Below are 25,602 nucleotides of genomic sequence, written 5' to 3'. Positions count from 1 at the left end.
GAGTATAACTTAGGGTTGACTTAAGGAACATATATAATGTTATATTCTTACACTCTCCAGTTTTTGGTCACCAATTCATAACCACTAAAAATGGATGAAGGAAACCACTGCAGTAGTAGTACTGCAGTAGAAACCAGGGATGGTAGTGTAGACATAGAGGAAAATGGCCACAATGAAGAGAAATTTAATGCATGAAAATGATAGCACTTAGTGGATGTTTTGGGTATGGAAGAATAAGGGTGAAGCAATTTTAACGTGGACCGTGAGGTTTCAGGATTGTACAATTAGATAAATAATGATGCCATTTGTTGAGCTATGGAACACTGAAATAGACTAGTTGCATAGGAAAGGTTATACATTTGGCTTGGAACATGTTAAATTTGAAGTGTCTCTGAGACATACGACCACAGATGTCAAGGAATACTAAAACTACGGCCCTTCATCTCAGAGAACAGAGGCATAACTGTATGGGTCATCTGTCTGTTGCAGTAAATACACCACCATGGTTGTGGATGCAGCTGTCTGAGAAGTAACATAGAAAAGAAAATAAGGCAGCCTCAGATGAAGCTTTGAGGAATCTGTCAATAAATGTTTTGATACAAAAGAACAATGAGCCTGTAAAGACAATGACCCTGCTCCTGAGAAGGAGCAGCCAAAGAAGTAGAAACAAAATCAGTATTTTCCACAGCAATACTTAATAGAAAGTAGCCATGGAATAGCAAATCAATACTATTAAAATAAGTAACACAAATATTATTAATAGTCTGTGAGCATAGTTAAGAAACCTTAAAGACCTTAATAGATTTAAAAATAATTTTAGAATGTTCCACCTCCTCCCACTCTCAAATAATAATAAAAATGACAAGAACAATAAAATCTAAGGACAAAGCTGGAAGCATCACGCTACCTGATTTCAAACTACACTACACTATACAGGGTTACAGTAATCAAAACACAAAAACAGACACATAGACCAATGGAACAGAATAGAGAACCCAGAAATAAGACTACACACCTCCAGTTATCAGATCTTCAACAAACCTTACAAATACAAGCAATGGTGAAAGGATTTCCCATTTGATAGATGGTGCTGGGAAAACTGGTTAGCCCTATGCAGAAGATAGAAACTGGACCCCTTCCTTACACCATATACGATAATTAACTCAAGATGGATTAAAGACTTAAATGTAAAACCCAAAGCCATAAAAACCTGGAAGACAACCTAAGTAATACCATTCAGGACATAAGCACGGGCAAATATTTCATGATGAATATGTCAAAAGCAATTGCAACAAAAGCAAAAATTGACCTAATTAAGCTAAAGAGCTTCTACACAGCAAAAGAAACTGTTAACAGAGTATACTGACAACCTACAGAATGGGAGAAAACTTTTACAAACTATGCATCTGACAAAGGTCTAATATCCAATATCTATAAGGAACTTAGACAAATTTACAAGAGAAAAACAAACAACCCCATTAAAAACTGGGCAAATGACATGAACGGACACTTTGCAAAAGAAGACATACAAGCAGCTAACAAACACATGAAAAAAAAGCTTAACATCACTGACCATTAGATACATGCAAATCAAAACCATAATGAGTTACCATCTCATACCAGTCAGAATGACTATTATCAAAAAGTCAAAAAACAACAGACGCTGGTGAGGTTGTAGAGAAAAAGGAACAAGTTTACACTGTAAGTGGAAGAGTAAAATAGTTCAACCATTGTGAAGGACAGTGTGGCAATTCCTCAAAGATCTAGAGGCAGAAATATCATTCAACCCAGCACTCCCATTACTGGGTATATACCCAAAGGAATACAAATCATTCTATTTTAAAGACACATGAATGTCTACATTCATTGCAACACTATTCACAATAGTAAAGACATGGAATCAACCTAAATGCCCATCAATGATAGACTGGATAAAGAAAATGTGGTATATATACACCATGGAATACTATGCAGCCATAAAAAGGAATGAGATCATGTCTTTTGCAGGGACATGGATTGAGCTGGAGGCTATTAACCTCAGCAAACTAATGCAGGAATAGAAAAGCAAATACTGCATGTTCTCACTTATAAGTGGAAGCTAAATGATGAGAACACATGGATACACAGAGGGGAACAACAACACTGGGACCTTTCAGAGGGTGGTGGGTGGGAGGAAAGAGAGTATCAGGCAAAATAACTAATGGACACTAGTCTTAATATCTGGGTGATGAAATAATCTGTACAACAAATCCCCATGACTCACATTTACCTATGTAACAAACCTGCACTTATACCCCTGAACTTAAACGTTAAGCAAGTATATATATATGTATATATACGTATATATACGTATATACACGTGTGTGTGTGTGTGTATATATATATAAAACCCTCCTTTATTCACATAAAAAAAGTAGTAGAATGATAATGTTGTAGGGAATAAAATGGATTTTGTTTAGTTAGTGAATGATACTGGAAAGATGAGGTGACTGTTAATTTGGCAAACTGAATTAAACATATATTGATTTATTTATTCAGCTCCTACTTATGCACCAGCCACTGTTGGTGGAGAGTTGATAAACTCAACATGTATGGATGAAAGTCATAAAATCCAACCATCTCTAAGGGAGAGATGCCAAGGAACTAGATAGCTTCGCTGTTGGAAAAAAAATCATGTGAGAGGAAGAAATATAATTTTTTCAGGTACTTCAGAAACTCACAATTTAGGTCTCTGAGGCTTTAGCAGGCCCAACTGCTCCAGTCCTCTGAAGTTAGTTCAACCCCAGTTTAAGAAAGAATAGATGATTCTTATCACCATGAGACCAGTCCAGCTAAACATACTTTGCTATTTAGCTGAGCTTGTGAAATAAACATATTTTTCAAATAGGCACTTAGAAAGATAAACACATCATTTCTAATGTAAGTAAATGCCACTCAATCTAGTCAAGTCTATTTTCGTCAAAGAAGAGAGATGAAACAATCATCCAGATAACTTAGCTCTTGAAGACAAAGAAGACATTGAGGTCAGCATTCATTCAGCTCAAATTCATGGGGTATGGCTCCCTCTCCCTATTCCATACCCACCATTTAGGCTATGCCTGTTCCACAAAGGCAAAAGCAACACTCTCCTCTCTGCAAAATATGCTACTTTCCAACTGATATTTCTAAAAATTGCACAATTTTGGCAAAAGTTACATTGCACTTACATGGGGTATCACAGTGGAAGCTATGAAGCTAGTAAATAAAACACTGCCCTCCCGTTTTCTTTAAGGTTTCTCTTTTGCCCAGTCTGGTTTTGTGAATATTTTATGACAGTAAAGACAGGCTATCTAAAACGCCACTCACATGAGTTCTCTTCAATCAAATGTGGACTAAAGGATTAAATAAATCTGAAACATCCCCAATAGGAAGTAGACAAGAAGTAATCCGTATACTCCATTAATAAAATCAATCTATTTTTGTTACTAGAACCTACATATACATAAAGTTTGGGACAAAAATAATCTATTAAATAATTAAAAGATAGGATATTTTGATTTTCAGAGTTGTAAAAAGGCCAAGACACAATGATACCACAGTAGCAAAAAGCACAGCTAGCAGCCCAGATCTGAGTTTCTGTATACAATTCTCAACTACAGTGCACCAGAGTACCCTAGATAAAGCACTTATGCTCATTCTGAGGAAGGAATAGCACAATATGGGCCTGAGGAATCTCTTTTTTCTTTTCCAGAAGGCAAGGAATTTTTGAATAAAGACTAATGATGTCCAGTTGAAAGGAAGCAGTTTAAAAGTTCTCTCACTGCCCGAGGATATTCACCTAGAATAACCAATACCAATGCCTACTCTAGTAAACTTAGGGAATTTTTAAAGAAAAAAAATAAAGTATCTAAAAAAAAAAAAGTAATGACTCAAGGAATTGAAAGTTAGATTATCACCATTCTTTTTGGCAGCATACTTTATACTTGAAAAAAATAGACTGACATATTTAAGATATTCAAGGAAACAAAGTGTGAACTAACCATTTTATATACAGTCAACTTACAGTCAAGTTACCAATATATAAGAACTCAGGGAATATGGTTTCCATGAGCCCTTCCTGAGAAATCCTGAGAAAGAGTTTCAAACAATCAAAATGACTAGAGAGACACGGACATTAGGGTTGGTGGTGAGCATTAAGTACTTAGCTACTTGTAGAATCAAGGCTAAAAGAAGACAGTATAGTTCTACGTAGTGGCTATATGCCCTATTGATGGAGTTACATAAAAATAAAAATTGGCAGATAATAGGCTAATCATATAAAAAAAATCAACTCTTATTAGATGATTGGCAACAAAATACAGCTTTGTTTACCACGACTTGGTAGAAAGGATCAAAAGTAACCTTAGAAAGATTTCTAAGGGAGATAGTATTTACCGCTTCTCGATCAAGAGCATCCTGGAAATCTTTAAGTCGTCTTTCCTCATGTTGTTTTTCTCTGAAAATTCTGTTTTGCCATAAAACTTCCTTTTCATGCCGAACATGCATGAGCTGCACGGCAATCCTGCGCTCCTGCTGGGACTGCCGCATCAGCCGGTTAATCAGCTGTTCCTCCCGATAAGCCTCCTGAAAACACCAGGGGAGTTATTTGTTAAAGTGATGTCCAAATTTCCCACTGAGCTAGGAAGCCTATAATAAATAATATACAAAAGTATAATGTTCATCTAAATAATTTCTGTCATTTGATTTAATTTGAACATGGCCAAAAAAAATCAAGTTATGAAATGAGGATTTCCAACAAAAGTTGGTGTTTAGAAACATTATGGTTTTGCAACTCACAATTACTTTAAACAAATTGTGATTCAAAACATTATTCATTATTCATTCAAAACATTATTAAAAATAAATTAGGTGATTTTTTTTCAAAGTTTTAAAAACAAGCAAATAGCTAATGGATACTAGGCTTAATATCTGGGTGACAAAATAATCTGTACAACAAATCCCTATAACACGAGTTTACCTGTATAACAAACCTGCACATGTACCCCTGAATTTAAAATAAAAGTTAAAACAAAAGTGCTATGACTCTAAATTTCAAAGCATGTTTTCAGAAGGTTGGGATTATGTTATACGCATTTTAACATAACTACTAGTTGTAAAACAAATGCAGGCATTGTCAGCTGAAGACTGCAGATTGGATTAGTTCCCACTGAGGACATTGCAATACCATCGGGAGGAAAAGCTATTAATACAAACTGACAGAATGGGAAGCCTGGAGAAGAGGCTGGGGAAAATGACCTACTGCTGATCTTAGAAAATCTGAGTGGTCATCATCTGAAAGAAAAGCTAGATGTATTCTTGGCAGTTTGAGGAGAATAGAAGGGTGACCAGTAAATGAACAGTGGAAAAAAAAACATTAAACTGGCCTGGTCATCATAATAGGCTGGGTGGCCTTGGGCAATTAACTCAGTTTCTTGGTTTATTTCTCGTCAGGTAAAATGATGGGTTTAGATAGAAGATGATATCCAAGGCCTCATCAAGTTCTCTCACTCTTTCGAAACAGAGACATCATGTGGAAAGGGGAGGTATCTATAGTACTCAATGGGGAAGACAGAAAGATATCTAGAGACTGGAGTAACTTACTCTAGTCTACAACCACTACCTAATATTCCAAAGATGCCCGAGCAGCTCTATAGAGGAATAGGGCACTGCAGGAAAGACCTGACAGCTAAGTATTCAAGGGTCTTCTAGTTAAGAAGTGAGGGAAGGGCCTGGCGTTCAAACGTCAGTTCCAAAGAAATGGCATAGAAAAGATTCTTAGAAGGCAGAGGTAACTGACTTGGGGCAAAACTTAATTGGCCAAGATACTAGCCAAATGACCACGGAACCAGGTGGGAGTCAAACTGTGTTCCCAGTTTGAATACACTTAAATGCCTATGAAGTACTTTAACTCAACAAGTCCAAAACTCAACTCACTAACTCAACTTCAGACCTGGTCCTCTCCCCATATTTCCCTATCTCGGTTGATGATCCTACAATAATCCACTCTGTGATCTAAGACATTAGGGTCATCCTAAGTTCATTCCACTCTCATCACTCCTAATACTCAATTGTTCAAAAAGTAGTCTAGCATACCTCCTAGGCATGTTTTTAAACCACCACCCCCTATTCCATTCCATATCCACTGACACCAGCGCTATCTTGAACAACATCAGCCCCCTCCCTACCAATCCTTTTCTTACCATCCCCACTCTCAAAATCTATCCCCTAAAAAGTCAAATTGATTTTTATAACTTTAAATCTCATCATTTAATTCACATAATTCCACGTATTTATGAATCAGTAGGCAAAATATCAACTTGAGCACAGGTCTCTGGTTCTCTCTTCACCAGCCAAACTGAAACAGGAATACCTAAATTCCAGGGAGAAACTGGAACAACTCGAAAGCTAGGGAAGATATTTTGAGGCATTTCTGATAGATTAAGTACAAATGGCACCAGAAGAAAACATTCAGGGCTGACGTGGGATTTATGTTATACTTGTGAAAAGCAGCAGGTAACTGAAGGAAGTAGAAGAATTCCTAGCCCTGACATACACCATTTTTCCTTTGGAGGAGAGGATAATGGATGGAAAAACCAGCCATTGTACACATAAGAATTTCCCATTCCACCACTGTGGGCCAGCATCTCTTGTGTCAGTTGCACAGGAGCCTGGGCTCACTACATTCCATAGGAAGGAGGTGGTAGGAATGGAGGGAATGCAGCATATGCATCAGGCCTGGTTCTAGGAATAGCAGCTTCCCCACACGCAGAAAAGAGGCAGCACAAGATGAGGTTCCTGTGATGGAAATATATAGAGCCCTGACTCTTTTTTAGGTCCCTTAGGTTGCTGGATTTCCAAACCGATAAATATACCTCCAAGTCTAGTTTTGAAAATTCAGCGTTAATAGCATCCTAGTGGAAAGTGAGGAAATCCAGAAAGAATTCATCTACTCCATTTTCCAGGCAAACACCAGGCCTAGATTACAAGCAGGAAAATAGTAAGAAAAAACCTTGCAGCCAACACACAAGTGCTTTGGAACATACATCAAAGTGTGTCCAAAATGTCATTGCTACATGATGACACTTGAAATGGGTAGTCATTTTTCATTTTATTTTATTTTTTCTGAGACGGAGTCTCGCTCTGTCACCCAGGCTGGACTGCAGTGGCCGGATCTCGGCTCACTGCAAGCTCCGCCTCCCAGGTTTATGCCATTCTCCTGCCTCAGCCTCCCGAGTAGCTGGGACTACAAGCACCCGCCACCTCGCCCAGCTAGTTTTTTGTATTTTTTTTTTTTTTTAGTGGAGACGGGGTTTCACCGTGTTAGCCAGGATGGTCTCGATCTCCTGACTTCGTGATCCGCCCGTCTTGGCCTTGGTAGTTATTTTAAAATAAACTTTTCGATTATCTAGTTTTCATAATTTGAAATTCTTCCAATGAAAAGGAGATAATCAAACTGATTGAATAAAGATATAATTTGAAGAAATCTGAATATGAAGAAATAACTTTCTAGCACAAAGAGATGTCCAGAGCTATTTTTTTGAACTTTCACTAAGAAAGAGTGGAATCCATGAATAAATTTCACTTCTTCATTTGTGTGAAGCCTTTATTTCCTTTCAGTGAACAAGCAGACCAGACGTGGGCAGGTGAATAAAAGCATCTTCAAATGGTCTTTGTAGACATGCAGATTTGTCCTATTTACATTCACAACTGAAATCGCCGTCCACCCCAAGTTTGTTCCTCTCACCATCTTCCATATCTCAGCAAATTACACGTCCAGCCATCCAGGTGCACAACTAGAAATCCAGCTTTTCATCCCACTTCTTCACTTTCCCATGTCTAATGAATCATTAAGTCCTATTGATTTTACCTCCAAAATAGCTCTTAAAGCTACTTCTCTCAATCCCTATTGCCACTACACTACATTTAAACTGGGATAATCTCTTGCCTGAATTACAGCAACAACGGACTTGGATTGCCCTTCTGTAATCTATTCTCCAAACTAAAGCCAGAGTGATCTTTCGAAAGGCAAGTTGGACCTGGTCACTCTTATTCCACTTTGCATTCAAACAAGAAATCACAAAATCTCCTATTTCATTCTGTGTATCTTACAAGGCTCATCATAATTTGGCCTCTAGTGACTCCTGCCAGATGATATGACTTTCCGTTAGCTAAAAGCACTGAGCTTTCCATGTGGTATTCTCTTGTCTGGAAACACTCACCTTCCACCATTTCAGCCTCTCTTGGAAACTGCCTCTCACCCCAACCCCACCACGACCACCCCACCTTCAGTTAGCTAACTCCTGACTCTTTATCCATGCTTCTGCTATTGTCCTCCAGACACTGTATCCTGAAGCAAGCCAGGTGGACTTCTCTAAGTATCACTCCCCCAATCCCCCTTTCACCTTCACAGCACTTTCATACTCCAATGTTCTTGCTGTTTTCAGAAAGCTCTGGGAGACAAGTATCTTGTTATTCTTGCTCTCTGTTATATCTGTGGGCCTATCACAAGTACTCAAAGCATAGAAGTTCAATAAATATGTGTTCAATGTAAGAAATGATCAGTGATTCTCAAGCTGTAGTGGAGTCAGGATCACGTAGAGAGCTTGTTAAAACAGATCACTGGGCCCTACCTCCAGAGTTTCAGGTCTGATCTGGGGTGGGGCCCAATAATCTCTATTCCTAAAAGTCCCAAGCAATACTGCTGCTGCTGGTCCAGGAGCCATGCTTTAAGAACCACTGGAATAGAATTGTGAACAAAAGGAGAGGACGAACAACTTTTCCATATTGTTTTCATTAAACCCTTCCCTTTTTCCTCTAAAAGTAACAATAGAGTACACATGGCAGACATAGATTTTGGGTTCCTTTTAATGTATTCTTTATTATGGTAAAATATACGTAACATAAAATTTACCATTTTAAAGTATACATTTGTCTTAATTACATTCATAATGTTGTACAACTATCACCAGATTTTAGATTCATCAGTAAATAGCTGTTTTTTTCTAGTATATTTCCTATTATGATATGATATTTGATGCAGAGTAGCAGATAATACATATATAAACTACATATTATGTGTATAGAAGACTATATTTTGTAGAATTCCCAGCACTATTATTTAACCTTCATCTAAATATCTTACCTCTTGTGCTTCGTGGGCTATTAACTGGTCCATTAACAATTTCCGCCGTCTTTTCTCCCTTTGCTCTCGTGCAAAAGCATCTTCTTCGAGGCGCTTCTGGATTTTTTTAATGTACTCATCATCCGAGTAAGTATTTAACAAATCGGTGGTTGTCTGGCCCGCTGTATCTAAAGAAGTCTTGGATGCACTAAGAATAATAGTTTTTATTTTAGATTTTTTAAAAATAATGTGATCCCATGCCACTATCTGTGACTATGGAGAAAGACCTCAGGAGAAGGATCCCTTGAGTTCACTGTTAATTTATTAATACAAGCATTGAAGAAAATATTCAAAATCAGTGAGTTCACTGTTAATTTATTAATACAAGCATTGAAGAAAATATTCAAAATCAGTGTGATACCAGTAGCTTAGCAACAGATCCCATTTGCTTCACCCCATTTCTAAATTCTCTTTGAGGTCCTTAGCATAGCCTTCTTTCAAGACCCATCAGCTTTTTGTTCTTTCACCTTTTTTTTTTTTTTTTTTTTGAGATAAAGTTTGGCTCTTGTTGCCCAGGCTAGAGTACAATGGCACATCTTGGCCCACTGCAACCTCTGCCTCCAGGGTTCAAGCGATTCTCCTGCCTCAGCCTCCTGAGTAGCTGGGATTACAGGCGTGCGCCATCATGCTGGGGTAATTTTGTATTTTTAGTAGAGACAGGGTTTCACCATGTTGGGGAGGCTGGTCTCAAACTCTTGACCTCATGTGATCAGCCCTCCTTGGCCTCCCAAAGTGCTGGCATTACAGGCGTGAGTCATCGTGCCCAGCCTTACTTTTTATGATTTTCATTCTACCCAGAGATTCTGGATTTCTTTTCCTTTTGTTCCTGCTGGCTCTGGGTCTCTGACCTCCCCTGTTTTGAATCAACAAGAGGCAGACTATTGATAACCCAAGTGTCAGGGAAGGCACAGCTCGCAACAGCAGACCAGGCACACTAAAGCCAGGTCACTAGAGAGTACTTCTATGTACAAATGTTTCCATCTACTACACTCTTCCATATGAAAATGCAAATTACTCTATCCACTCCCAGATGAACTTCTGACTGCTTAGAACAGTGGCTGAACTCTTATCAAAAACATAGCAGTTGAAAGTTTGCATGCTTACCATGCCACACATGTAAGCACAGGTCTGACTGGCTTCTTGCCCATGTCCTAGAGACTCAAGTAAGAAGACTCAACTCAGAGCTCTTGTCCTATCTCATGTCCAAAACGTAAAGGATCAGGAAGAACCCAGTGGTCTTCGCAACAGAAAGTTAAGCACATTCAATTTAGTGAGTCAAATGGTGGCTTAGTACAGAATTCATAGATTCATTCCAAATTTATCATTAAAAGATACGTTTTTATGTATATAAAGATCAAATAATCATCGATTCTCATCTGCATCTCTTCAAAAAGTAAACAGAATAATACAATAGTACAAGGTATACCATAATGTTACTTGCCTAGAAATAATGAATTTTTATATTATGTATAATAATTGTTTTTGTTATAAGTAATTAATATATTTGGTTTATAATATTACTTATAATCTTATTCAAAAAATAAGGACACATTATTAAAGTGTGTAGAGATTTGTCATCAATTCTTATATAGACACAAGTGCTCTGGTAAAACAAAGTTAACTCATGTTTGATGTTTAATGATGTAATACCTGCATATTTATAATATAGACCACATTGTAATATAGGTCATAATTTGGAGGTTTGCTGCTCCCAGCTGATCTCCTAGTGAATAAGAGAAGTATCCTATTTTTCTTCTGTCTGCACTTGTGCCTAGCATGCCTGGCAAGAAGTTGAAGTCTGCTAAATTTCAAATAATGTGCTAAAAAGCACCATTCATGCATAAAAATCAAACTAAAGTTCCGATCATTTTATCAGCAGGGGCTCATCCTTTGATTTTATTCTGTCACTGAGAAGAGCTGAGTACACATTATGTAGGTAGCAAGCACTCAGTAAGGCCAAAGACAGAGTTTAAGTCTATCTATTTATTAAGATTTAGTATTTAATTGTGTAGCGTAACACTTTTAGATCTTTCATCAAAAATCTATTATATTTGTACTTAAGTGTGTTGTGCAAAAGCTCCTGCCCTGGATTGAGCATGGGTTAACAGCTCTCTCAACACAATATTTATGCTGTCAATAACATATTTAACAAATTGCTTCTCCTTTATCAATTAGTCAATTCATCCATCTGTTGTCTTACTCCAATAAAGGTGAAAAAAGCTACGCATTATGTACTTGAATATTCATTTTACTAGATGTAAGTTTCTTGAGGGCAGTGATTATATTTTCTTTTTATCTGTTTGCTTGCCAGACCTTCATCTAATGTAATAATTGTATGTGTATAACCTATTAGTAGCAGAAACCTTGGTCAAATTTGTATTTCTTAAAAAGTAGTTGCTGGGAAAAGCCTCTGATAAATTTATTAATCCAAATACCAAATTACAGCAGCTAATAACCCCAGCTAAAGAAACAAATAGCAGACAGTATTTATTATTCATATAAAAAATGAAAAAATGGAGGAACATTGTTACATGGGGAAAAAACAGTTATGAGGGCTCTTGCATTGCTGACATGAGACATCATTTCATTCTTCCACAAAAGAAAAACAGTGGACTTTGAGGTGGCATCCTGAGAAACTGTTCAGGAGCAGGCTATGAAAGAGGCAGCTGCAGAAAGTGCTCCTGCGGTTCAAGCTGGGAGATTTTATTGCCTTCTGGAGTCAAGTTAGTGTGAAGCTTCTCAATGTGCCCAGAACACACTTGATTCTAAGCTAAGATTCAGCATGAACTATAAACGTATTGAATAATGAAATGGCTTAAGAAGGGTCCTATATCATAACCATAGCCTCTGTTTTCTTGAAACGTTTGCTCTAGGCCAATGCTTCCCAGCATATTTCTTTTTAAGTCCAAAAGAGAAAAGGAACTTTGTGCAACACACTGGAAAGGATTTAGATTCTCAGATGAAGCTGTTCACAGCCAGAGGTAACTGGCCCAGGGATTTCAGCTGCCCCAGGCCTTCTCCTCCTACTGTAAGTAAGGTGTCAATATCTCAGATGCCCTCTGCTGGAAATCTCTGGCAGGACCAAGTGGAGGCTTCTGTGAAGAAGGGACCTGACACTACTATTCCCCTCCCTTTTCTCTCAAAATAGAGCCCCAACTTTATGCAGGGAAACAGTGTGTCCAGTTAAAGACTACATTTCCCAGCTTCCCACTCTGCCAGGTGTGACCATGTGACTGAATGCTTTCCAATAAGATATAAGCAGAAATGTTATATGGGACTTCTGGGAAGGTTTTTGAAAGAAGCTATTTCAGATAGGAGATAACTACTTTTTTTGTCTGTCTTCCTTCCTGATATCTGGAACATGGGCCAAGTGGCCGGAGTCCCAGCAACCAACTTGTATCATGAATGTAACCTTGAGGATGAAAACCACACAACAGGACAGTGAGGCAAAAGTGAAGAGAGGAGGAGCCTCAGTCCTTGATAACCTTGGAGCTACAGCATACGCTATGGGCTGCTTACCTTCTGATTTCTATTACATGAGAGACAAGCAGATTTCCCTCTAATTTCATTCACTGTTATTTTGGGGTTTCTGAAACTAACTGATAGAGACCTAGGGTCTGGTTGGGTTGGCAAAGGCAATAGGGAGCAGGTAAATGTTTGCAGCTGTAATGCACAGGGATGATCTTTAAGACATTTAATAACTGACATGGCAAGGACACTAACCAATAGATATAGATACTGGTACAGGGCCTGGGAGACAGTGCTGTGTTTCATCTTAACTCTGGTTGCTAAACTGTGTGGAAACTGATGGGTCCCAGGAAAGGGGCAGGCCAGGGAGCTACAGAAGGTAGCATTCATCAAGTAGCAAAGTATTCAGTAGTTTAAGATGGTCTTTTTGGTGGACACCATCTGTTTATCACCACAGAGCCTGTGGCTAGAGAGGTGGGTGAAATAATTAGAAGAAATTGGTGTTTTCATGGGCCAAGGTCAGGGTAGGTGTGTACTAGGGTTCAAGTGGTGGCTGCATGGATAAGGAGACGTGGCTTATGTTGCTTTTATGGGTCAGGAGCAACACTGATAAATGGGAGTGGGAATCAGAATAGGGCATCAGGAGTTTCCGCAGAGAGTAGGAGGAAAGGTGATGTACGTAAGTATTCTCCATTTTGCTTGATTTTCTTTCTTACATCTGACTTCATCATTTCTTCCTTATGGCGCTGATTGTCCTTGTTCCTCCTCATTTGACTGTCTCTCCCTTCCTTCAGAAAATTTTAATATAAAACTGAAGTATGTAATTTTTTTCTGCTTTTCTTTAGAATTAGTACCTTCTTTAACAGAGATTTATCTCATATTTCATAAGATGTAAATGCATAGAGTTTGGATTGTTTCCATTTAAAAATGTAAAAAAAACCCAAGCTGTTCCTACATATGTCATCTCTAATGAATTACTTACTGTGAATCAATGACCTCCCATAGAAAACAAAGTGTGAAGGAGCTTTATCTTTAGGTAAATGAAGCCAATTAATGAGGAACTTTGTTCAATGAACCCACCAAAGTGACGGTCTTAGTGACATTTGTTCAATGAACTCATTCACTCAACTTCCTACTGCTGGTGTCTATGCTAACTGCTGAGAGTCTAATAAAGGATTTACTGTGACAAACTTAAATTAGTGGTACCTTGAAACAATTTTAGTTAATGTTTAAAAAATATGTGTGAACTTAGAATAATAAACATAGCACAGAAAAATATATCAACTTTACATTTCATAATAGTCACTTTCTCTAGATGTTTATAAAAGTTGCTAACAAACAATCTGAACTTTAGCTCATTTATCTTCCCTAATATACTCTCTGAATCAACATTCTTCAGAGTGAAAAGATCCTGGAATAGCTCTTCCAGATAAACTATTTCTAAATATTCAAAAGCTAAGTGTAGAACATAATGCAGTTTTGTGATTATTAAAATAGCTCACATCTCACCTTTCTTTTGCTTGGAGATCCTTCTTTATTAATGCTTCGAACTTCTTAATTTCATTAGCTACATCCTTTAAAGAAAATTCATCATCAGTTCTCTGCATCTAAAAACCATTGAAACATCTTCATTTACCATATTCATTCAAGTTTATAAAATGACATGTACTACTAATTCAAGGTAATTAGGATATGAAAAGCTGCATTCTAAAATTTTTTTTATAATTTTGATGTGTTGCTTTTAGACTGGGCTAACTATACCTAAAAGAATGTGAAAATTGCCTCCCCTGAATCATTCACTTCATGATTTTGACAGGGCACCAAAGGGCATTTCATTAGAATACAGATTATCAAAGAGTCAGGACATACATTTTTGGATACAAATACTTCTTTTTCTTTCTTTCTTTCTTTTTTTTTTTTTTTTTTTTTTGAGACTCACAGAGTGAGTCTCACTCTGTCGCCCAGGCTAGAATGCAGTGGCGCGATCTTGGCTCAAGGCAACCTCCACCTCCCAGGTTCAAGTGATTCTTCTGCCTCAGCCTTCCAAGTAGCTGGGATCACAGGCATGCGCCACCACACCCGGCCAACTTTTGTATTTTTAACATAGACGGGGTTTCACCATGTTGACAAGGGTGGTCTCAAACTCCTGACCTCATGCGATCCTCCCGCGGCCTCCCAAAGTCAAATATTTCTTTAAAAATTGTTGTCTCGGGTGTTTTAAACAATATTAAACAATATTAAATATATTGTAACATTTAAATATTTACACTATTAATTTGTTATCTGAAGTTTAACTTTAGCTCACCTTTGTGTTTTACAAACATTTTTTTAAAAACTTTAATCAGGCCAGGTGCAGTGGCTCACACCTGTAATCCCAATACTCTGGGAGGCCGAGGCCAGCGGTTTGCTTGAGCCCGGGAGTTCAAGACCAGCCTTGCGTACCTGTGGTCCCAGGTACTCAGGAGGCTGAGGCGGGAGGATCACTTGAGCCTGGGAGGTTGAGGCTGCAATGATCCATGATTTTACCACTGCACTCCAGCCTGGGCAACAGAGTAAGACCGTGTCAAAAAAGGAAAACAAAAACAAACAAAAAAAATTTAATCAACTCAGGGACATACGAGAGATAGATACGGAAATGGAATCAGATGAAAGCCTCTGTAGGTGGTAATTTTACAATCCAAGTACAGAATATTTTGTTAATATTTAAAAAACAAAAAAATGTGAATTAATATAAAACTCAATGGATATAGGAATCAGAGAGATCTGTCAGTCTCTGCTTTACTACCACTGGGTAAAACATGTCAACTACCTGGGTCTCAGTTTCCTCATCTACAAAACCAGAAAAATAATACCCTACTTAGAGAGTTATTTACAAATTAAAGATAATGTGAAGTGTCCAATCCACAGCTTGATATACAGCGCATGTTCAATAAATGGTAGCTATTAATCATCTTTATAGGTCACATGAGAGAATATGGATCATCATTGTAGCAGTATGCAGTGTGAATTGCAGGAATTTGTATCAAACTGAACTGTAACATTGTTCTCCTGGGAAATATAATCAGATTGCACCTTACTGAAATGATTGACAGTTGGTGTGGTCTAGTAAAATGTCACTGGTATAGGTATCTTAAATTTAAATATACTGATAGCAATAAGTCACTTGCCATTCCTGGGATTTATAGAAAAATAGTGTGGTATGATGAGGAATTGAGTAAAAGTATATAGTAGGAATGGCATATGTATGCTATGTGTACCTTGACTGGCCCCTGCTGTACCCATGGCAGTTATGACCTGCTATGGTTTGTATGATTGTCCCTGAAACCACATGTGAAATCTGATCCCAGTGTTGAAGGTGGAACCTAATGGGAGGTGTCTGGGTCATAGTGGTGGATCCCTCATGAATAGACTGATGCCCTCCCTGTGGGTAAGTGAGTTCTTACTCTGTTAGTTCTCATGAGAGCTATTTGTTAAAAAGAGCCTGGCACCTCCTCTCTCACTCTCTTTTTCCCTCATGAATAGATCGATTCCCTCCCTAGGGGTGGGTTCTCACTCTGTTAGTTCCCATGAAAGCTGGTTGTTAAAAAGAACCTGGCACTTTCTCTCTCCCTCTCTCCCTCCCTACCCGCTCTCTCTCACTTTCTCTCTCTCCATGTAATGTCTGCACATGCTGGCTCCACTTCCCCTCCCCGTTCTCCTTACTAAGGCCCTCACCAGATGCCCAGTCTTGAATCTTCCAAATAAGTGACATAAACCTCTTTTTCTTTATAAATTACCCAGCCTCAGGTATTCTTTTATAGCAACACAGATGGATAAGACATGACCCATTACAACAGCACCCATTCTGACCTACTTTGTTATTGACCACAGAATCTTTTTCAACATAGGAGTCCAGACTGCCATTTAATAGGAGTTTGCCATTGCTGGCCTAAAGCTATATTCTTCGTTCTGAACAAATAAGAATATAAAATGAGTTGAATATGCATATAGTAGAGGAATTCTGAATGAGAAAGGACAAAGTCAGAGATAATTTGGAAAGCAAGTGTGAAGTTTTGGAAGGTCTCTTTATATGTTTCAAGGGGAGATTACTCTTTAGTTAAGACAAACACAGCACACTATTAAAGGATTATCACTTACCTCTGCCTCTTTTTTCTTTTTCATCATTTTTTGGGCCTCGAGTGCTTTCAAAGTACGATTTGATGCAGGTTTAGGAATCTGTATAATAGCTGCTTGGATTTTGGCCATTATTTCATTTTGTCGTCTTCTGTTTAAGTATTGCTGAATATCCCATATACATTAGTTTAGTGATTCAGAATAACAGAATAAGCAATATAATACACTCATAGGTACAAATATATAAAATTTATCTATTGAAATTTTCAGAACCCAGCAATTAGCCAAGGGACTAGGTGTCACAATTGTGTAATGTTAAGAAGCACGTGTCAATATGACTTACTCTGAAAAGTATGATGTTAAAACACAATTCTGGAATCTGAAAATTGTATCTATCAAATGTCTGTATTTTCATTCTGTGTGCTGATACTAAAAGGACAATAAAGATGTCCCAAATCTAAATAAGAGTATAATTCTTTCCCAATCCTACTGTCATGACCTTACCAAGCATGGGAAGAAAAAAATTCTATCTCTGAAGATGGTCCAATTAGAAAATTCTATCTAGGAGACAGTTTCTAGGTGGGCTCCTGGGAAACCCAATAAAAATGACAAACTTCCCCAAAACCCAGTCACACTTTAACAATGAGTTCAGGGGCAACCTCAAACATTGAATTAACACTAAATTATGTGATATAATTATTGGATATTCTCTTCTGTATGTAGGCAGTAGTTATTTTAAGAAGAATATAAGCAGGAGAATGTAACTGAAAAGAAAAAGTGACTGAAAATCAGATAAAGTATTTTAAATGATTTAAGAGGTAATATGTGAAACTAATCATGACTTTACTACTAATACATTATATTAGAACTAATATGATCATTAGTTCCCATGTCCAACGATAAAAAATTTCAATTTACCATTAAAAAGGCCTAAATAATAGACAATTTTCATTTCATTTTCTAAAATATGAATATTTATTTAATTGCAATATGTGTATCTTTTTTTCTTAAAACCAGGAAGACACAGGGTCTCCCTTTTGCCTTATTTGTTCCCTATGATCATTTTGAACATAATTTATTTCAGAATATTTAATGGTATTATATTTCCTTTTTCTCAACTTTCTTGGAGACCGTCTGCATTAGGCTTGGCACTAATGGACAGGCTGATTCCACATAAATTAGAGTCACTGCAATTGGCCTCAACTTAAACACTACTTTAAGAGTGCATTCTCTCTTTATCATGTGACACTAAAGGGAAATATAATCCTTTATTTACCCTCTGGCAAGTCATAGAATTACATGACTGCTTTACATTGTATTATATATAAACTCTACTCCAGTTAGTCCACTCTTCTTCTTGAAGCTATGAAAACATCCAATTCTGAACTCTGAGGCAGGTAGAAATAAGCATCCCTGTTTTTACAGTTGGAGAAATTGAAGCTGAGAGTTGTTTAGAGGCTGGCTCAATGTTAACCAGCTTGCAAGTGATCTTCCAGTTTGTTTGTCATCTTTTCATTCTTCCCTACAAAGAGCTGACTATGTTCAGAATAGAATTGCTTATCATTCCAAATAAATCCATGAATTTAAAAAGTGATTTTACAGGGCAATGGGAAGAACTACATAATTCTTTTGCCTGTAGTTTACACATTCCATATACCCAGTCACCTGAAATACTCTTAAAAATCTTTAATGATTCCATGTACCATTATTCTCTCATCCACAAAGGCACAGAAGATCATTAAAGAGTTTTAAAGAAATTTGAGAAGGAGCAGAGAGTTAGTCAAAGCAAGAAGCAAGGGCCAGAAATAAGTTAAGAGTTGTTCAAGGTGATTGAAAAGGTAAGCAAGCAAAGGATTACCTCACATTTCCAAGAACAGAGAAATGGGGCAGGACTAAAGGTTGCAAAAGAGGAGAAAGCGAGGGGACAATGTCTGATCTATCTCCCTCAGTGGTGACAATGGCAAGTGCCTTTGACCAATGGGGTAGCTAGTAGCAACCCTCCATCCCTAAAGCAGCTGAAACAATGATTTCTACCAGTGAAGGTAATGCAGTTATCTTGCCACTCCACAGGATGGCAGTTCTTGTTCTCAGTCACAAGTAGAGGGGACAATCAGCAAGAGTCAGGATGGAGAAAAGGAGCAGGGGAGAGATAGAAAGGGTGAGAGTAGGGCAGGACAAAGTCATGCATCAGGAAAGTGCAACTTGTGCTCCACTACTGCTTATGCAATGTGTACTATAGGCATAAATCACAAACTGTATACTATGCACTAATGAATTTCTGAAAAAATAGTTCTATAGAACCTTTTTTATATCAAAACATCTTTGCTCTTCTTTGAGTTTTTGAAATCTTTCAAGTTTCTCAAAATGCAAATGGGCAAGATCTTCTTTCACGTGTTTATATTTTTCTTGAAACCTGTATGTAATCCGCATCAGATTGAAATCAGTTTGACGTGGGATCATGTGTCTAAGTCTCTAAATGAAAAAAGCATTTCAAAAGATTCTGTTATTAGAGAATAAAAAGCACATGTTCATTATAAGCACAAATAAAATTTGTCTTCAAAATGAAATTCTTTAAATTACTATTGTTGATAGTTAAGCTAAATTCAAGCCCGTTCCAATTACTCATATTTTTAATTGATGTAAGTGCAATTACAAAAACATTATCCTTTGTGTTCCTTCTTACAAAATAGCCTCGTATATACTTTTATAGTTAAACTTTTTACACTGAGTTTAATTTTCAATAAGTGGTATTTATATTCTTGGAAATATATTTTTGCAAAAATAATTTCATTAAACCAATTTTAACATATACGAGAAAATATAAGAAGCTCGATTCTTCCCATTGCTTAGCCACTGCTTAGTAAAAAGTGAAGAAACATTAAAACTTCCTAGGTTTGTGTTTCAGCTTTCCCACTTACTAGCTGCATAAAATTGGGCAAGTTACCTAATCCACCTATGTCTTAGTTTCATCCTCTGTAAAATGGGATTAATGAAAGTACCTATCTTTTATGGCTGTTGTGAAGATCAAGTAAAATAATATTCACAAAGCACCTGAAACAGGGCTTGGCACATCACTAGGCATGCCATTCAATAAATTTCAACCTTATTGATATTACCTGCATCTCTTCTCATCTAGTATCAAAGAAGACGGTATCTCTACTTCTTTCCTACGATAGATATCATCTCTTCCACATGAACCATTGATTGTATATTCCTCTTTCCATCCCCAGAGGGCCTCTTACCATCTGGTCCTCATACCATTTTCATCTCTCCTGCCACTGACTCTTTTTCTCAACTGATAAGTGGCCCCAGTCTCTAGGTCCATAAAACAAGCAATCTCATACTTCACTTGAGCTTTTCTTTCCTACTGTTCTCTTCTTTACCTCCACATTTCTTGAAAGAATAATCTATGCTACCCTCTTCCTCATTTCCAAAGTCCTTCTCAACTCACTGCAATCCATATCACTCTAATGAAACATTTTTCTCTCCCTAATACGTAAGCTCTAAGAGGGTTGGGGCTTTTCCAGTGTGTTTGTTGTGCAAGTGCTTGACAAAAAGTAGGAGCCCAATAAATATCTGTTCAGTGAATGAATTATTGACTCTGGAAGTTCACCCATGACCAACATCAAATGAGCTAATAGGCTCTTGTTTGTCTTCATCTACACAGCTCTTATAGCACTTGCCACTGTTGACCGCTTTACATTTTATTATATATAAACTCCACTCCAGTTAGTCCACTCTTCTTCTTGAAGCTACAAAAATGTCCAATTCTGAACTCTGAGGCAGGTAGAAATAAGCATCCTGTTTTTATAGTTGGGAAAATTGAAGCTGAGAGTTGTTTAGAGGCTCACTCAATGTTAACCAGCTTGCAAGTGAAGGAGGCTGAATGCAATATTAAATTATTCATATTAAGCCTAATCTAATTTCTAGCTCTCAAGGAGTGCTGAGTCCATTCTGCTACTAGACTTATAATGATATCCATGAAGAATGGACAAATATAAACATGGAGATGGCCCTCATATCTATTATGTCATTGCTGCTTCAAAAATTAAATTTAAAAATATAATTCTATCCACTGATATTTACTATTTTGCATGAGTGCAGCACTCATGATTGTTCCAGAGGCCTGTAAAAGTTAACACACTTCATTTGCCATAGGAAATGCATAAGAACGGGAGAGAATTGTCAACTAAAAAGTCATATCAATTAGTCAATAACACATTTAATGAGTATTTACAACGTTTGAAGCATTGTACTAGACATACTCATCAAGTCTGATGTACTAAAAATCTGGTACGGTCATATGACAAATAAATAATGAATACTTAGCCAACAATATCAGTATCAGGAGGGTAAAACCAAGAGAGTGAGAATTACTTACACTCTAGAGTTCCAAAGGAAGAAACCATGTGTACTGGGCTGCACAGTTCATGAGGAACAGTTTGGGGAAGAGGAGAGATGAGAAGGGTGAGCTTGGGTGTGAGGGAAGGAAAAGCAGGAATAGACAGTCATATTTAAGGACAGACTGTCAATTAACATAGAAGAAAGAAATACCATGCTGAGGACTAGAAAGAAGTCAAAATAGGTTTCTGAGCAGAAGAATCCAATAAAAGTAAAATTTAGGGAGGATTCACTTAGCAGTTGATTGACTTATCCGGGAGATTGAGAGACATTTTAGCAGGTTGTTGCAGTAGCTGATAAGATCTGGGCAGATATGATGGGGTAGAAACAGCAGGGGAGGAGCAGGCACAAAAAGTATTAGGCCTGTAGTCCTAGCTACTCGGGAGGCTCAGGCAGGAGGACTGCTTGAGCTCAGGAGTTCAAGACCAGCATGGGCAAAAAAGCAAGGCCCTGTCTCTCTAAAACAACAACAACAATAAAAAGTACTGGAAATTAGGAAAAGAGTTTGATAAGCTATTGCCAATATGGATAGGATAGAGAGAGACATCAAAAATGGCTAAATAAATTCAAAATATTAATATAAAATAAAACCCAAGTATGGCCAGTAACATATGTAAGGGATATATTTGCCTAATGAGGTTTCTTTGAGAATTCAATATCATTGTCATTTCTCTTTATCAAATTTTACATTGTGACATGCTTATTACGCTTTTTTATGTACCTACCTCTCGAAAAGTTTCACTTTTCATGTGTTGAAGTCTTAAATTTGTCAGAGGTTGCATGGTTTGCATCTCCACTCCAGTCAGTCCACTTTTCTTCTTTTTCTGAAGAGCAATGTACAATTGATATAACAGCTTTGTTGCCACCCCAGGCTTTTCTGTGATGATGCCATGGGCCACATTCTGATCAAACTGCACACCCAGAAGGTGAAGTGTTGGCTCCAAGCGAGAAAAATTATTAAGTTTGGCACTTGAAACCCTGGACAGTAAAATATTTTACATAATTAGACATTGGCATTAAAGACAACAAACATCAGAAATATTATTATCTAATATTTTGAATTATTTCATGTTCTTTTAGCCGTATCATTCCTCTGTAAAACCACTCTAATGTAAATACATTGAGATTTTTTATTGACCATGCCTACCTGAACTCCATGCATTCATTTCTCTTAAATGACTACACTAAAATTTTCTGCCCTAAATTGACAGTAGAATTTCTTCAGAAGTGAATACAGAATTCACAACACCTAAACTTGATATACTGTTGCTAGTATACAATTTCTCAAGAGATTGCATTCAGGTAGTGGTTCTAAATCTTTTGTTTTTGAATCACAGATACCTTTGAAAATCTGACAGCTATGGAACCTTTTTTACAGAAAAGAAAACATACATTTACATATATAGACAAAGCATGTATAACATCTTACAGCATGTTTTTTTTTTTTTTTTTTTTGAGACGGAGTCTCGCTCTGTCGCCCAGGCTGGAGTGCAGTGGCCGGATCTCAGCTCACTGCAAGCTCCGCCTCCCGGGTTCACGCCATTCTCCTGCCTCAGCCTCCCGAGTAGCTGGGACTACAGGCGCCTGCCACCTCGCCCGGCTAATTTTTTTGTATTTTTTTTTAGTAGAGACGGGGTTTCACCGTGTTAGCCAGGATGGTCTCGATCTCCTGACCTTGTGATCTGCCATCTCAGCCTCCCAAAGTGCTGGGATTACAGGCTTGAGCCACCGTGCCCGGCCTTAGCATGTTTTTGAGCCTCTTACAATCTAACCTAAAAGCACCCATCCTCTAAAAGGATGTGGAGCTGAGGAAATATAAGAGTGATTTCTAAATATGAATGAGGAGCCAGCACCACGAGATGGCCAATGTCAAAAAAAATAGTGATGCAATATCTTGAATTCATGTTCTGGTCACGTGGTGTAACTTACTGTCCTGTTTCCTCTGTGTATTAATAACTCTTTTAACAGAAATATTTAGCAACGTATATTTAGTATATTATGCTGCATCAATCAAACTTCAAATAAAATATTTTAAATTAATAAAAGAGAAACAGGCCTCAGAGGAGACAAGAAGAGATATTGCATGCTACAAGAAAACCTTCTCAGCATGAGACTAAATATACTTTTTTAAAGGTCTTCTCAGGTCCAGTTTTACAATCCGTTTCTCCACAAATCACCATACAGTTGGAGATACAACATTTGTCTATAATGACTCAGGTAAAGCAGACCATGTTTTGAGGAATATGATTGTCAAAGAAGATAGTCAAATCAATGACATGTGCTTCCATTCTCTAGAAAGGCATCTATCACCCCTTTTGATCTTCCATCATAGTTGTCCTTTCACACCCTTCCCATCCTAGGAGTCTTGTGTGCTTCGCTCACTACACATAATTGGAAAGATGTGAACTGAGAGCGATCGGTCAGAGCTTTGGTCTGGGTTATATATAACCTTGGGCTACAGATTTTAGGGGCATGCTAATTCAGGAGGGAGAGTCCAAAAGCAAACATTACCCATTTCCAAATTTTGTCAAAGCTTAGCCCTGCACTCAAGAAAAAGAAGAGGTTTCTCTTTCTCTCACTTGTTATCATGTGGCTCCCAGAATGCAGTTAACAAGCCTGTTAATGTTATAGTTCAGTTACCTACTAGGGTTTAAATGTATTTTACGAACTGGCCAAAGTGCACAGGTCTAATAATACTTCTCTCTGGAAACGTATTTCTAATCAATCAAATTTGGGGAACAGAACTTGTGTGTAAATTGGTGGAAGCCTACTCTTGTTAAAGCATGGGTAGAATAAGAATGGCAGGATAATCAACAGTTGTTTTTTGAACACGGAAAAACCACTGGGACATCTTTGCTCTAGAGACAGAGCATATGAGGTAAACGATGACCTCTGAGGGAATTAAGAAATGTGTGTTAGGAAAAACTTTTCCCTCTCTAATAGCAATCCTTACTTGCTAAGAGACTACCTGTCTCCTTCCCTTCTTGCCATCTGGTGAGGGAATACATCCTCTTACAAGGCAAGTGGTAGCTGCCCTCCCAGAAATTGTCTTGACTATTTACTTTAAAAAAAACAAATCTTCTCAAGTTTCACTATTTGTGAAGGAATAAAAATATTCAAAGTCAGGGAATTCTTTCAGAGTTAGATGAGTATTCTTAGAATTAAATTATTTCCAAGATGAATAACGTTACTTACAAAATATATTTCCAGTTTACATTTTAAACTAAATAAACTAAGTGTTAGATAATATCCCCAAATCATAAGCCCTGGTACCAGTTGCCTCAAAATTAGGCTATGACAAAAAAGGGATAGTTTTCTCGACCAAATATACCATTACAAAGGTCATACTCATAAGATGTACTGATCCTTGTCTTATTGAAAAGATCATCTGCCCTGGGGAGAAAAATGGGTTGTTCCAAGAATTGAAGATGGATATTTGGTTCTTAATACAAGTAGGACCCTCTTCCCACATTAAGGAATGCAGTGACTCTTGGTGAGAGAGAAAGTTAGTCCTTTGTAGTATATGACAAGCAGGGCTGTTACAAAGGACACACACCTGTCCAAAGGTGGAACAAGAGTATGAAATCTACCCTCTGTTCAGATTGCTAAGCCTTGTTCCTGGCATGAGACTGCTTCATCAAAAATGTGGCTCCTTTTTCCTTGTAAAAAGGGCTTTCTGTTCACCAAGGCCTGCATTTTTACAGTCATTTCCAGCCAGATGGGGACCCTTTTTCCATTTCACAAAAGGCCCTCTGTGGTCCTGCCTACAACAGCCACTTTGGTACACCTGAAACACTGCATCTGCGATCTGGTCAGGATGGTCTTTTAACTTTTCCATGGTTAAGCAGATATCCTCTCTGATATCTCTCATTTATTCATTGGAAACAATATTATAAGCCTGCTATGGACCAGGACAATGCTTGGAGCACAAAGAATAAACACACTCTGCAACTTTCAGGATCTTTGCAATCTAGTTGAGGGGTAAACATTCATTTATCATTCATCAAACATTGTTTGGTCTCCTTCACGTGGCAGGCACTCTGATAAGAACTGATATATAAATAAATAATTATAACTTGATAACGATAATGTAATAAGGAAAGGGATGTCCAAAGTTTTGTTAGAACAAAGAGAAAAGGGGGACTAAATCTAAGAAAGTAAAAGAAGAGTTTAGAGAAGGAATAGATTTTTAGCTGGCACTTCAGAATAAACACAAGTTTCTCATGGTAGAACTGAAAAAATAACATTAATCTGCAAAGGTGCAAGGCATAACAAAAACATATGATGTGTGTGTGGACCAGAGAAGCTTAGGTTAGGATTCTAGGTTAATGGGAAATGTGGCTGGAAAGGTGAATGAGGGTCACACTGAGAAGCACCTTATAAAGCCATGACCTTGAGAGCGACAGAGACCGGAACACTGA

At 37.6% G+C, this 25,602-nt stretch overlaps 1 protein-coding gene across 2 annotated transcripts in view; it reads right to left on the bottom strand.

The window, feature by feature from the left end:
• The window catches only part of SPEF2 (sperm flagellar 2), a 189,746-nt gene that overhangs the window by 144,156 nt on the left and 19,988 nt on the right, over positions 1-25,602 (bottom strand). For both annotated transcript variants that reach the window (XM_005556713.5, XM_073993291.1), the window contains exons 3-8: positions 21,907-22,159; positions 19,082-19,252; positions 16,805-16,945; positions 14,177-14,241; positions 9,161-9,347; positions 4,414-4,602 (exon numbers count right to left, since the gene is read on the bottom strand). In XM_005556713.5, coding sequence (XP_005556770.2) covers positions 4,414-4,602; positions 9,161-9,347; positions 14,177-14,241; positions 16,805-16,945; positions 19,082-19,252; positions 21,907-22,159 — 1,006 coding nt within the window. The remainder of the gene's footprint in view (positions 1-4,413; positions 4,603-9,160; positions 9,348-14,176; positions 14,242-16,804; positions 16,946-19,081; positions 19,253-21,906; positions 22,160-25,602) is intronic.

This window comes from Macaca fascicularis, chromosome 6 (assembly GCF_037993035.2).
Source record: "Macaca fascicularis isolate 582-1 chromosome 6, T2T-MFA8v1.1".
In the NCBI taxonomy this organism is placed as follows: domain Eukaryota; kingdom Metazoa; phylum Chordata; class Mammalia; order Primates; family Cercopithecidae; genus Macaca; species Macaca fascicularis.
Note: the sequence above shows the minus strand (reverse complement) of the source record. Positions and strands in the feature narration are given on the sequence as shown.